The sequence below is a fragment of the Megalobrama amblycephala genome, linkage group LG14 (assembly GCF_018812025.1).
Source record: "Megalobrama amblycephala isolate DHTTF-2021 linkage group LG14, ASM1881202v1, whole genome shotgun sequence".
In the NCBI taxonomy this organism is placed as follows: Eukaryota; Metazoa; Chordata; class Actinopteri; order Cypriniformes; family Xenocyprididae; genus Megalobrama; species Megalobrama amblycephala.
In genome coordinates, this window is record NC_063057.1 from 45,530,123 (window position 1) to 45,543,349 (window position 13,227).

Sequence of the window (13,227 nt, forward strand, 5' to 3'; positions counted from 1 at the left end):
CATCATGACACACACACTGATCTCACTGTATGAGGATTCATTACACACATTTATTCTGATGTTATTTCACTGACAGAAGTTCAACTGTAGTATTAATGTAATGAAGAGAAAATAAGAGACTCTATAACATCTCACTGTTACTGATTCATCATGAGCTCAAAGCATTATGGGTAGAATCTCTCTACTGTCTATTCTGATTCATCAATACAGTTTCACTGATGATTTATAATAAACACTAAACCCAGGATAGAGCGGTTGAGTGAATGTGGTCTGGACTGTGTGGATGAGGCTCATTGTGTCTCCAGAGACGCTGTAGAGGGACAGAGTTCCTGCACTGTGATCCACATACACTCCTATTCTACTGATGATGGACTTTACAGGGAGATGAATCTTTATGTTATTGTGCATGAATGAGTAACTGGAGGAAGAGCAGAACAAACTCCAGGACTGATCATTACGTCCAAACAAACACTCACTACTTAATCCCTTCCTGCTGATGCTCTTATATGACACTGATATACGCACATCAGTCCCATTCCACTCAATCTCCCAGTAACAGCGTCCAGTCACACTCTCTCTACACAACACCTGAAGATGATCAAATCTGTCTGGATGATCAGGATACAGCTGGACTGTGTCAGTGCCAGTAATCACTCTGTTCCTCTCAGACAGACGGAGGCGTTTATTCACTGTGTTCAGATCCAGATTGAGCTGATGGGAATCTGATGGAGATAAAACACATCAGAATCAGGAATTATGAATCTGATCTTTTTAATGTTTCTGAACTCTTCATGCTCAATATATCATCAGTACAGTTTACCAGATATCCTGTGCAAATCATCAATCTTTTTTGGGCCAGTCTAATCAGTCTTCCTTGAATATTAATGTTGGTTATTATTCTGTGTTTATGTAAGGAATAATTTACTCCAGGCTGTTGAATTCTTAGAAGACAATGCACACCCGAGGTAATGCAGCCACGATGCAAAGAGGAGTGTATCGTTTTCTAAGAATTCAATGGCCCGGAGTCAATTATTCCACTTATACTACAGTTATCACACCTCAAGACACTGTTCCGATGTTGTATTTTAAGATATTTGTCAGGTTTTTGTCCTTGAAACACTTGTGTGTGGGACCAGGGCCGCGTTATCCTAATTGAACACTTGGGGGGCCAGGGGCGCTGCTAAGGATTTTGGGCCCCATGAAAAGAATCTTGACAGGGCCCCCAACACAGCTGAGAGTTTTTTCATATTAATTTACATAAAATCATGCGCTTTTATGGTATTTTGACTATCATTCTCATATATTTAAGTCAATCAGACAATTGAACTCCATCCCATGTCCACACCCGTAATTTGTCCTCTGTAATACTGCACTACTTCAGTACTGTATAATGTATATACTGTGCATAGCTGTACATGTGTCATATAGTGTATTCACATATATTTATATTTGTATGAATGTACTATACATATTTGTACTGTACACTGGCAATGACAATAAAGTTAATCTAATCTAACCTAATATTTTTAACATGACAGTTGAAATGTAACGGAAACACTGAGCACTCTTAATACAATGAAATGTATTTATATTTATTTGCTTCAACACTGATACTGAAATTTCAAAATAAAACTCTTCAATTTAAAAAAACAGGAATTACAATCTGTGGTGAAAAAAAAATCTCAGCCAGAAAACACCACCATAAAACAAAATGGCCATATACAATTTCTAATAATTTAAGCAGAACTTGCATAATATACTATATCAAAGAATGGCCAAGGTATAACATAGATGAGTCTGAGTTACTCTTTCCACATCATTTCTAATCTCTTGTACTTGCTCAACATTTCTAAACAAAAGTCCAACGTCTGACCTTTTCAGCTGCAAAATCATTAATCAAATCTTTGAAGTCGAAGCTCTCTAGCCAACTCGCTCTCAATGGAAAGCATAGCAAGACTGCAAAGCCTTTCTTGAGACATTGTAGACCTCAAGTAGTTTTTTGTAGACCTCAGTTTTAATTTGCTGAATGCCCTCTCCCCACCAGCAACAGTCACTGGCAGTGTGCTAAATAAACGCAAAGCAATGCACACTTCTCCAAAGATGCTTTGCAGCTGCAGCTTACAAATAGCATTTAGGAGTTCCAAGAGGTGACAGGTTAGGGGGGAAGTTAGGAAGCATATACACGGTTTAGGTGTCTTACTTGATTTTCAAAATCAGGAGTTAGATCACTGGAATACTTAGTGATCAGTGGTTGGCACACAGAAGAGATTTTGTCCTCACTAATCTGCCCAACTTTCAGAACCGCATAAAACTCGTTCACAATATCAGCAATTCTCTGGAACCTAGTGTCTAAGTCACTGATGATACTATCCATAGCAGTGTAAAACACAGTATTCCGAAACTCTGTTTCTGAATCTTCCTGAGTTGTCTCCTCTTCACAGGTTTCATCGTGGAATCTCTTTCTTTTCTTCTTGCGACTGCACTCCTTGCTTAACTGAGGAGTAACATGAGCTTCTCTAGCTATCAACTTTGCCTCAGCTAGGAGAGACCCCCATGCATCTCTCAGAGACTGCATCTCTTCTGTCAAGGCTCTGATATTGGCTGCCTCTATGTCAAGTGAGATTTTCCCTGACTGGAGAATAACATTCCTGTCATCAATGCTTTGCAGTACTTTCAGCCAGATGGTGAGAAGAAGAATAGCATCAAATGACATGAAGTATTTTCTGAGACCATTAGCATCTGATCTTGCTTCATTGGTGAGACTGCAAGTCATTAGTATGCTATCAAGTGCATTGATGACAGAAGGTAGGTGCTTTGCCACAGGTTTAACAGCCTCAATCCTTGCACTCCAGCGGGTATCAGATAGGTGATGCAATGAGGAACCTGTTTGCTTCTTTGTAGATTGCCCAGCGCTCTGGGCTGCTACTTACAAATGTGTACAGGCGATTTATGCAGCCAAAAAAGGTGGATACATCTGGACTTGATTGTGCAGCATGTACGCCGACAAGATTTAATGTATGAGAGGCACAAGGTGAATAAGTAGCTAGCTTGTTTTTCCTCAGTATTTCAGCTTGGACTCCCTTTACCTTCCCTGACATATTTGCCCCATTGTCATATCCCTGTCCTCTGCAATCACTGATGTCAATCCCATGCTCACAAAGAACAGACTCAATCATCTTTGCTATCTCACTCCATGTCTTTTTGTAAAAATCCTTGAATTCAAGGAACCTCTCAGTGATCTCCCACTCGTCTTTTTCTTTGTCATATTTGACATACCGTAGTACCACCACGTTTTGCTCTGTATGGGAAATGTCTGGTGTGGCATCGGCGATGACTGCATAATAGATGGCATCCTCCCTTTCCTGTAGAATTCTTTTCAGAACTCGTCTGCCACATAAGTTGATGAACTCATTTTGACTTTCAGAGCTAAGATAATGTGTTAGCCTGGTTTGTTTTCCTTCTTTTTTTTTTTTGTTTGTTGTCCCTGATTTTTTGAAAGTGCTCTTTCAGCAGAGGATCATAATGTGACAAAAGCTCCAGTGTGCCTAGGAAATTGCCATTATGAACGTCATCTAAGTCGCTTGTTTTGCCTCTGAAAGGCAGGTTTCTTGAGGCCAGGTGTAGGGTAACATCTAACAGTCTCTCCACGATGGCCCTATTTTTCTCAATTTCTGTTTGGAACTCCCTGTTTAACAGAGAGTCTATACCTTTATCTTGTAAAACAGATCTTTGCAGATTTTTCCATCTTAAGTAGCAGTCTCTGTGTGCATCACTCCTCTCATGGATTGAGAGTTTATTGTACATGTGACGCCACTTCACATGACACATTTTAAACCCATTTTGACTGGCCAGTGCACTACAGGAAGGCTTTTTCTGTATACTGGAGAAAAGCACACATGGTATGCAATAAAGTGATTGATTGCTTTGACTAAAAGTAAGCCAGTCTCTCTTAATTTTTTCTCTCTTATTGGCTGACTTTGTATAATTCAAGTATTCAGGGAACGGCTTCCCCCTGTGGAATTACAAATTTAAGAATCTGTTTAAGATCTGCGGATCCTACATCCTGACCATTTGGCAGGACAAGCTCAAGATACAGCAGTGCCTTTGTCTCTATGATAATGTAAAGGTATAGGTGATACTGCCAGACTGATTGGATTAGCACCTATGCATTTGAATGACACAGTTATGCTGATTAGATCATGGCTGGGAAATGTAGGGTATGAGCTGATTCCTGTACTGCATTTGCATGCTTTGTTTAGATTGTCCACACCTCTACTCTATGTATCCCTCCCCCTTGAATGTATATGAACTACCAAGTCACTGCCTTAGTTAGATTTTGGATGACCACAGCGACGCACAGCGTGTTTCTCAATAAAGAGTAACTTCTGCTTCAAGAGATCCCAAAGTCTCCTGGTCTATGCTTCTGAGATTTCCAACAGTTTTGGTGCCGTGACCCGGATAGAGCTTCTCACCTCAAATCAGATTGGAACTTCAAGCACAACAAAGATCTGATCCAAAAGAAGATCCAGGCTGAATTTTCCTGTACACCCAAGGGTTGGTGAGTGATACTCTATCCAAAAGAACCATTAAGACCAGTACAAAGTTGTTATCCTCTGCACCGTCAGAGAAGAGTTAACAGACAGCTGTAGGGTTTGGTTAACTAAGTTATCCTCTAAAAATGTTCTTTTAGAGATGAAGTTTATCCTCTGTTTAGGCAGGGAAGTTTAGCATCACATGCTAATAATTAGGTATCCTCTGTTCAGGCAGGGAAGAATTAGTGTAAAGTGCTAATAATTTGTGTTGTCCTCTGTTTTATCAGGGAAGGTGGTGTGTTAACAGAATAGCCATCCTCTACTTTGCTAGAGAAGAAGGTTCATCCTCTGTTAATTCAGGGAAGGTTATAACTGTTGAAGTGTGGTAGCAAGTTGTTTCAACTCTGCTCGTCAGAGAAGGTTGAATACATTACGATGTGTATTAACTAGGTTAACCTCTGCTCTGTCAGGGAGGTGTTGAAGTGTATTGTTGTGCCAGAAAGACATTACAAAATGTTGAGAAAGAACGCTAGACTAATTCCAACAACTGAGAAAGGTGGACTAGCTACCCCTTTATGGACAGATAGTGAGTTCAAATCATTGTTAGGAAAACACATAGACTCAATAGTAACTGAGTCAGTCAGATTGGATTTGACAAAGAAATTTGGGATTCATCCAGAAAAAGTTTGGTCCATTGAAGAATGCAAAAAGGTACTTGGTGCTTGTATTCGGAAGAAAAATATGAAGGGCATTGTCTGCTGCCACAGAGAATTTACTCTATCCATTGCACAAGAACAAATCCAACGTATTGCTAAGTTAGAAGAGCAGAACAAACAGTTGCACACTCGAATGTCTCGTCTTACTCAGAAGTTGGGCCTTAACAAGGCATCAACCAAATGTGACTCAAAAGACCAACAGTCAGATGAAAGCTATCCTGAGATACAGTCTTTCTGTAGACTAGAGGGCAATAGCAATACTGGATTCATGGATAAAGATGTAAATGCAGTTGAAGTGTGTGGAGTGAGACAAAAGGCTCAGAGTAGGGCAAAAGGGGTTGACACAGTTCCATCTGTAACCCCATACTGCAGTTACAAGCGGTCAGTACCACTATAGGTCCTGAAGACATAGAAAGAATTGCTGAGAATTTGCCATCAGTGCATAGAAACTTTTCTGAGTTTAGAACAGAGTTGTCCAGAAAAATGAAGCTCTATGATATGTCCCTAGCTGACGTCACCCAGCTAATGTCACAAATCCTGAAAGAGTCAGAATTCAATGATTTTGAAAGTGCTGTAAATAATTCTGAGTTTCAGCATTCCAGCAAAGGCGAATTGAGAGAAGGAGTTCTGAGAGTGTTACAGAACCTTGTTGGACCAAAGGTAGACTGGTCAAAGATCACTAGTTGTGTACAGAAGGATGAAACTGTAAGTGAGTACACTGAAAGATTTTGTCAGTTAGCTGCAGCATACAGTGGAATAGCTGACACTCCAGATAAGGTGTTACAGGATAATGGACCACTGGTCCGCATGTGGTTTGATGGGCTCTCATCAGAATACAGAAATGCATTGCCTTTCTTAGACCTCACATGGTCCAATGGAACTCTGCAAAACAACTTTAATAGGTTAGCTGTTTGGGAAAGAGACTCTGATGTCAAGACAAGAGTAAAAATTGCAGCAGCATCCTTTAAGGTCAACACAGAGAATCGACAGAAACGTAAATGTCCTAAGAGAGAAGGCAGTTGTCATTACTGTGGTAAACCTGGACATTGGATGAAAGAGTGTAGGAAAAACAAAAAGACATTTAAAGAAATGAACAGCTTTACTCAGCTCCTACTCAGTCTACTTGCTACATTGAAACTGCCCCTCCCCTCTTCTCCAAACTCTTGGAGCAACTGCTTGCTGACATGCTAACCATTTGGGCTGTGAGTGCTTAATTTCCCCAGTAATCTACAAGAAAGCTGAAAGACTCATTCTGAACAAAAGAAAGTTGACTATCACTTCCACCATTTGGGGACACAGGTTAAGTACACTCACAGCCTTAAATGTTATGCTACAGCACACTCCATTCACTCCTCTATGGGTTGTGATGTCTGCTATGACTGATGTTTCAATGGAAGATGGAGATGTAGCACAATAAAGTTTGCAATTTAATTACAGGGAGAGAATAGGACACACAGACCAGTGAGGAGCCCAGGGAAGAACCGAAGTGCAAAAGGCCTCGGGGGTTAACCCTGTGGTGAAGACTTCCTCATAGGTTTCCCCCTCTCTCAGTTTATCCCCACCTTACTGGTCTATAGGTGTCAAATTGATTAAGACTAGGTTAAGAAAAAGAAGAACAAAACCACTATACGATCACTAGAAGGTTATGATGATCAGAGTTAGACAGAAAAACTATACGATCATCAGAGGTGTAACATACTAAAGTCTATGCATGAATACTGCTGGTCTGCTGTCTCTTTGTTTTCTTGTGTGCAGGTCTGTGTATATGCCATGACGTCTCACAAGCAGCACCTGGTGTAAAGCATCACCTCAGATATCCATGAACAACCTTCATGATGACGGACTCATCAGAGCAACTCGGAGTTGCACGACGACAAATAATCATCTTGGGACAAACATGGAAATGGACTCTCCCGGGAACAGACTCCACAGCTATTCAGGCGCCATGGATTTTTAGGACTTCCACGCTTATGCTACATGGTTTTTCTGTGTCATCATGTAGTTAATACAACATGTTACCACCCTGCGTTGTATATGTGTGTCAACAGTATACTCAAGTTAAAGAACAACACTTATGTAAATGTTGGACACGACACAGAATAAGATGTATGTGCCTGTAACTGTTACAAGTTGCATGACTGGAAGATGGAACTTATGTTAACAAACATATGTTATAGAAGGGATTTAAGAAGGTTTAAATTTGTATTATGTGAGAGTTATTAGAACTCTCAAAGGGGGAACTGTGGAATTACAAATTTAAGAATCTGTTTAAGATCTGCGGATCCTACATCCTGACCATTTGGCAGGACAAGCTCAAGATACAGCAGTGCCTTTGTCTCTATGATAATGTAAAGGTATAGGTGATACTGCCAGACTGATTGGATTAGCACCTATGCATTTGAATGACACAGTTATGCTGATTAGATCATGGCTGGGAAATGTAGGGTATGAGCTGATTCCTGTACTGCATTTGCATGCTTTGTTTAGATTGTCCACACCTCTACTCTATGTATCCCTCCCCCTTGAATGTATATGAACTACCAAGTCACTGCCTTAGTTAGACTTTGGATGACCACAGCGACACACAGCGTGTTTCTCAATAAAGAGTAACTTCTGCTTCAAGAGATCCCAAAGTCTCCTGGTCTATGCTTCTGAGATTTCCAACACCCCCGAATCGCATGGCATTTCCACTTTCTTTTCTCTCATGGTCACAGCCAATTTTCTGACTATGTCCTCCCTATCCTGATCAGTACAAACTGCTGGCCACAAACCAGGGTCGTTTGTCACAATATTTTCTTCCCTTTCAAATCCCTCAACATTCAGTCCATCCTCTGCATCTGAATTCTCATCTCCATCTTCACTCTCTGCCATCTGTCTCTCACTTGCATCTGTACCCTCTTCCATCTCTTCCTCCACTTCCTCAGTTCTCCCTGACAAACAGGAAGAGGGTCCTGGAACTGACAAAGTATATAGCATTTCCTATAGCCAATCTTTTTCCACTCTACAGATGCCTCTTATATTTTGTGTGTATCACTTTCAGACATTAATGTGTTGCCATTAAACCAATACTAATAGCCGCTCACCTTCTTCTTCATGTGGGAGCGCAGAGGCTGATTCAGGGGATGCTGGAGTAAGGGGTTGGGAGACAGCCGGACCAGTTGCTGCTGCTGGTTCATTTGACTCTGTTTGGAACGAGGCATGATTTTGACAAAGTGCGTTTGACTGCATTGAACGTTTAACTAAAACTGTGTATTGTTATTTTTTCCAGCGTTTTCTTGACCTAACATGGGGAGAAAATTGAGTTCCCTTATCATGCACTTTTAACACTAGAACGGCCACCAGCAGTCATTTTAACCGCAACATTTAAACTTATGGTAATTATCTTTAACACTAGAATGAACAAGGCATCATTTTGACCGTTTTGAAATTTGCATAGTCAATAACTTTGTCTAAATAAATCACAAAGCCTTGCTGCTCCCTGACTTTTCCTAAAACTACATGAATTTTCATTAAAACTAGTTTAAATATTTATTGTGTGAATAAAAACAGAAATATAATCATTTCTACCTATAACGTCCACAGGCAGTCATTTTGCGCTGTTTAAATTGAGTTTTGCCGACGGTCTGGATCAGATAATGTGAAAGTATTATGTGAAGATGGTTGGCAGAGATGAAACATGCTGTATTTGACAATATAGGGGACATTGTAGTAATACAACTCCACATCATCTTCAAGAGATGCACTGAAACCTCACAAACAGCTGATAGTAGTTTGTACAGTAGCTGGCAGAGGATTTTTATCAGAGTTCATGAAGTTAGACTGCTTGCAAGACAGGTGCAACAGCGTGGACCGCAGCAGGGTGCTGAAAGTGGGCGCCGCCTCGTACAAAGATGCCGACACCGGCTGCATGCGAGGCAAAGCCGTGCACCCGCTGCACCCTGCTCTATCGAAACGTGCTATCTTATCGAAAAATGCTACCGTAGAGACCTAGGGCCTCATGTACAAAGCGTGCGTACGCACAGAAAAGTGCCGTAGGCTACGATCATTGTCACGGGCGGTCCACTAACAATTTAGGCCTACTTACAAACCTACCTTTTCTTGTGAAATATTGGGTAACATACTGTCGACCATTTGCCTCTTTCACTTCTCTTATTTTTTTCTCTTTCCATTTTTGACTTCCAGATTTTTGAGGCATTTTCACATCCTCTGTCAAGTTGAATCTGCCGGGCCGGCGCTATAAGTGAAGTCAAGCTGTTTGTGTTGCCCTGGTTACTGGATACAATTTGGGCGGACTGAACCATTTTATGATAATTGAGAGGGGCCCACGGACGTTTGTGTTTCCTAAACAAATACATTTTTTTGACACCAGGAAACAGCAAATAGAATAATTTAAAGTTAATAATTTTTACTATCAAATATTTTTTTTTAGCACCACAATTTTATTGGGGGCTTCTCTGGGCCCCCTCTTAGTCATGGGCTCCGAGAATCGTCATCGTTTACCCCCCCTTTACAGCGCCCCAGTGGGGGGCCCGCGAGACAATCCTCTTTATCACTCCCTCCGGGAAATAAACGACACCATGGTTCTGGATACTGATGGATTTATTGCCTTTCTCATTCTTTTCTCCGCTATCACGTTCACCGTCAATGAAATCCACCGTCAAACTACAGTATGACAATGTAAAACATAAACACATTCACATATATTGCAAAAAACTCTATACAAATACACTCGGGAAACACAAACATACTTTACATACCTCGCTGGCTGCATATAACCAAGAGGGAATGAGTTCTTGAAATACCCCGATCAAAATACAAAAATGAAAAGCATCCTTTCTTCTTTGCAACTTCTTTGTAACTTTAAATCCACATGCAGAGATATTAACTTCTCGCCAAAAGTCCGTTTTTTCCTGTTGCACCTTTCAAAAATGTCCGTGTGTAACGCATATGTACTTTAGTTCCTACTTAACATAAGCACTCAATATGCATGAATTAATTTAAACAAACATAACAAAAACATGTTAAAACGACAGAAATAATATGTATGTAAATTATAGAACATATTAATTGAAAGAAATATGTACGGCAGCTATACTCCCACCAAATGACAATTTTGTCATTTCACCTCACAATTTCAACAATTTCACACCTTAATTTCAACCATACTGTATGCCTTTACCTTACAGTAACCTAAACTGGCAACAATAATATTTATTCTGCTTCAAGCAGTAAAACTGTCTTCTGTACAGGCCTATTAAGGTAGACTGGCTTGGAAACACGTCTTCCCTGGCTGTCTAAGGTTGAGTCACTAATTAGCAGTTTCACTTTTCGAACCTTTCCATCAGGGCTCGGATACACTTCTGTCACTCTTGCCAATCTCCATTGATTATGTGGCGAACTGTCTTCCTGCAGAATGACAATGTCGTTGACCTTTGTATTTCTCTTCTCTTTTTGCCATATTTGTCTTTGTTGAAGATTAAGGAGATACTCCTTCTTTCACCTTGTCCAAAATTCATTTGCCAAGAACTGCACCTGGCGCCATCTCTTGCGCAAGTATAGATCCTGACTCACAAATTCACCTGGAGGCGGGAATATTATGTTTGACTTCATCATAAGAATATGATTGGGCGTGAGAGGTTCATGACTTGTTGGGTCATTTAAATGCTCAACTGTCAGTGGTCTGCTATTAATAATAGCCATCACTTCGTACAGAAAGGTTCTGAGCGAGGCACTGTCAAGTCGTTTAGCAGACTGGTCAAGGATTGTGGTTAAAGCGCTTCTGATCATTCTAATCTGCCTCTCCCATACGCCGCCCATGTGGCTTGATGATGGGAAGTTCATTATGAATTCACATCCATATTCCTTCAACTGTTCAGGATTTAACCTTTTCATTGCGTTCATGAACTCTCCTCTTGCACCTACGAAGTTTGTGCCTTGATCACATCTTAACTGTCTTACATGTCCACGTATTGCCATGAATATTCGTAATGCATTGATATAGGCATCTGTAGTGAGATCATCAAGCATTTCAATATGTATGGCTCTAGAGCACATACAAGTGAAAATGAGACCATATTTCTTCAGTTCCTTCCTTGCTTCCTTCACATAAAATGGTCCAAAGCAATCAATGCCACAATACGTAAAAGGAGGTGTCATTTCCATTCTTTCCTCTGGCAAGTCCGCCATCTTTTGGATCTTGTGTGTTCCTTCTGTACTTTCTGCATGTTGTGCACTTGTAGATATGTGAGGCAACTGCACTGCTGCATCCTGTGATCCATATTCCATTGGATCGCAATTCATTGGCAGTTATTCCTCTTCCTTGATGACGCACCTTTTCATGGTAGTGCTTAATAAGCAACGATGATACATGAGTCTTATTTGGTACAATAGCAGGATGCTTGACATGCGGATGAAGAACAGATCTTGTCAAACGTCCTCCAACCCTAAGCACACCATGCTCATCTACAAAAGGACTCAGTTTCTGCAGTTTGTTAACTTTGTCTTTGGGTTTTACATCCTTGCCTTGCTTTATACCTTTGATTTCACTGCTGAATGCTTCCTTCTGAGCCAACTTGATTATGAACAGCTCTGCTTCCTTTCTTTCCTCAACACTTGTAGCTCCACTTACTTTATCTTTGATGCCCTTGATCTGTTTAGCATGGCGCTTTAAAAGAGCAATAGCCTTGACAGCTCTTTTCCAGTCAGAGAACTTTGTTAGGCGGTCTAACAATGACCTATCCTCCCTCGCTTTGGTGTTGAGCACCAGGGTCTTTTTAAGTTCCGGATCATCATCGTAGACCTTTCCCACCATAACTTCTCCTTTGGGTAGCTCTCTTTCCCATAAAAAATCTGGGCCAGTGAACCAATTTGAAGCAAGAAGCTGATCTGCGGAGAGACCTCTCGACGCATGATCTGCAGGATTATCTTCAGACCTTACAAAGTGCCATTGTGCAGGATCTGTAATGGACTTGATTCTTTGGATTCTGTTCGCTACAAACACTTGAAACCGTCTGGCATCATTATTTATATAGCCAAGGACGACCTTGGAGTCCGTCCAAAAATGTTCTTGAAGATCCTCTATTTCAAGCTCATTTCTGAGCATTACACTTGTTCTTGCTGCTACAACTGCAGCCGACAACTCAAGACGTGGCACTGTGGTTACCTTGGTAGGAGCAACCCGTGCTTTTCCCATGACTAGCGTGCAGTGAACATTTCCTTTAATGTCGACCGCTCTGAGGTAAGTACACTCCCCATAACCGATGACACTTGCATCAGAGAAGTGGTGAAGTTCATACTGCTTTACCTCCTTGAAGTTATCTGGGATATAACACCTTCTGATTCTCACATTAGATAAGTTTTGAAGATCTTTTAGCCACACTTCCCACTGTGCTCTTAGCTCTTGTGAGAGTGGCTCGTCCCAAGTTACTTTGTCTCTACACAGTTGTTGTAAGATCTGCTTTCCACTGAGAATAAAAGGCGCTATGAACCCCAATGGATCGTAGATTGAAGCCACTGTAGAAAGTACTCCTCTTCTGGTATTTGGGTGTTCCTTAACGGTCACTCTGAACTGGAAGTCATCAGAGGATACACACCATTGAACGCCAAGAGCTCTTTCCATGAGTGGCTCTCCCAAAGCCATGTCCATGTCTTTGACACTTTCAGCACATTCATCCTTCGGTATCGATTTCAATACCTCCTTGCTGTTGGAAATGAACTTGTGTAGTCTAAGCTTGCCTGTGCTGCAAAGATCTCTCGCTTCCTTAATCAGCTGAATTGCTTCAGCTTCAGATGTTGCGCACACCAGTCCATCATCAACATAAAAATTTCTTCGGATGAACTTAACAGTGCTTGAGTTAAATTTATCCTGACCTTGAGTGGCTAGATGCTTAAGTCCAAAATTGGCACATCCAGGGGAGGACGCTGCCCAAATAGGTGGACCTTCATCCTAAAAATTGAGGGTGGAGACTCTAGATCACCGT

At 41.0% G+C, this 13,227-nt stretch overlaps 1 protein-coding gene and 1 long non-coding RNA gene across 2 annotated transcripts in view; both read right to left on the reverse strand.

The window, feature by feature from the left end:
• Positions 1–240: 240 nt before the first annotated feature.
• LOC125245814 (tripartite motif-containing protein 16-like) overlaps positions 241–13,227 on the reverse strand; it is a gene marked incomplete at its 3' end in the record, with an annotated part of 45,010 nt that continues 32,023 nt past the window's right edge. The window contains exon 7 of the mRNA XM_048156589.1: positions 241–711. Coding sequence (XP_048012546.1) covers positions 241–711 — 471 coding nt within the window. The remainder of the gene's footprint in view (positions 712–13,227) is intronic.
• Positions 9,830–11,432, reverse strand: LOC125245944. Its single transcript, XR_007179637.1, has 2 exons — positions 10,006–11,432; positions 9,830–9,910 (listed from the first exon to the last, which is right to left on the reverse strand). It is a non-coding gene; the product is annotated as an uncharacterized LOC125245944 (long non-coding RNA).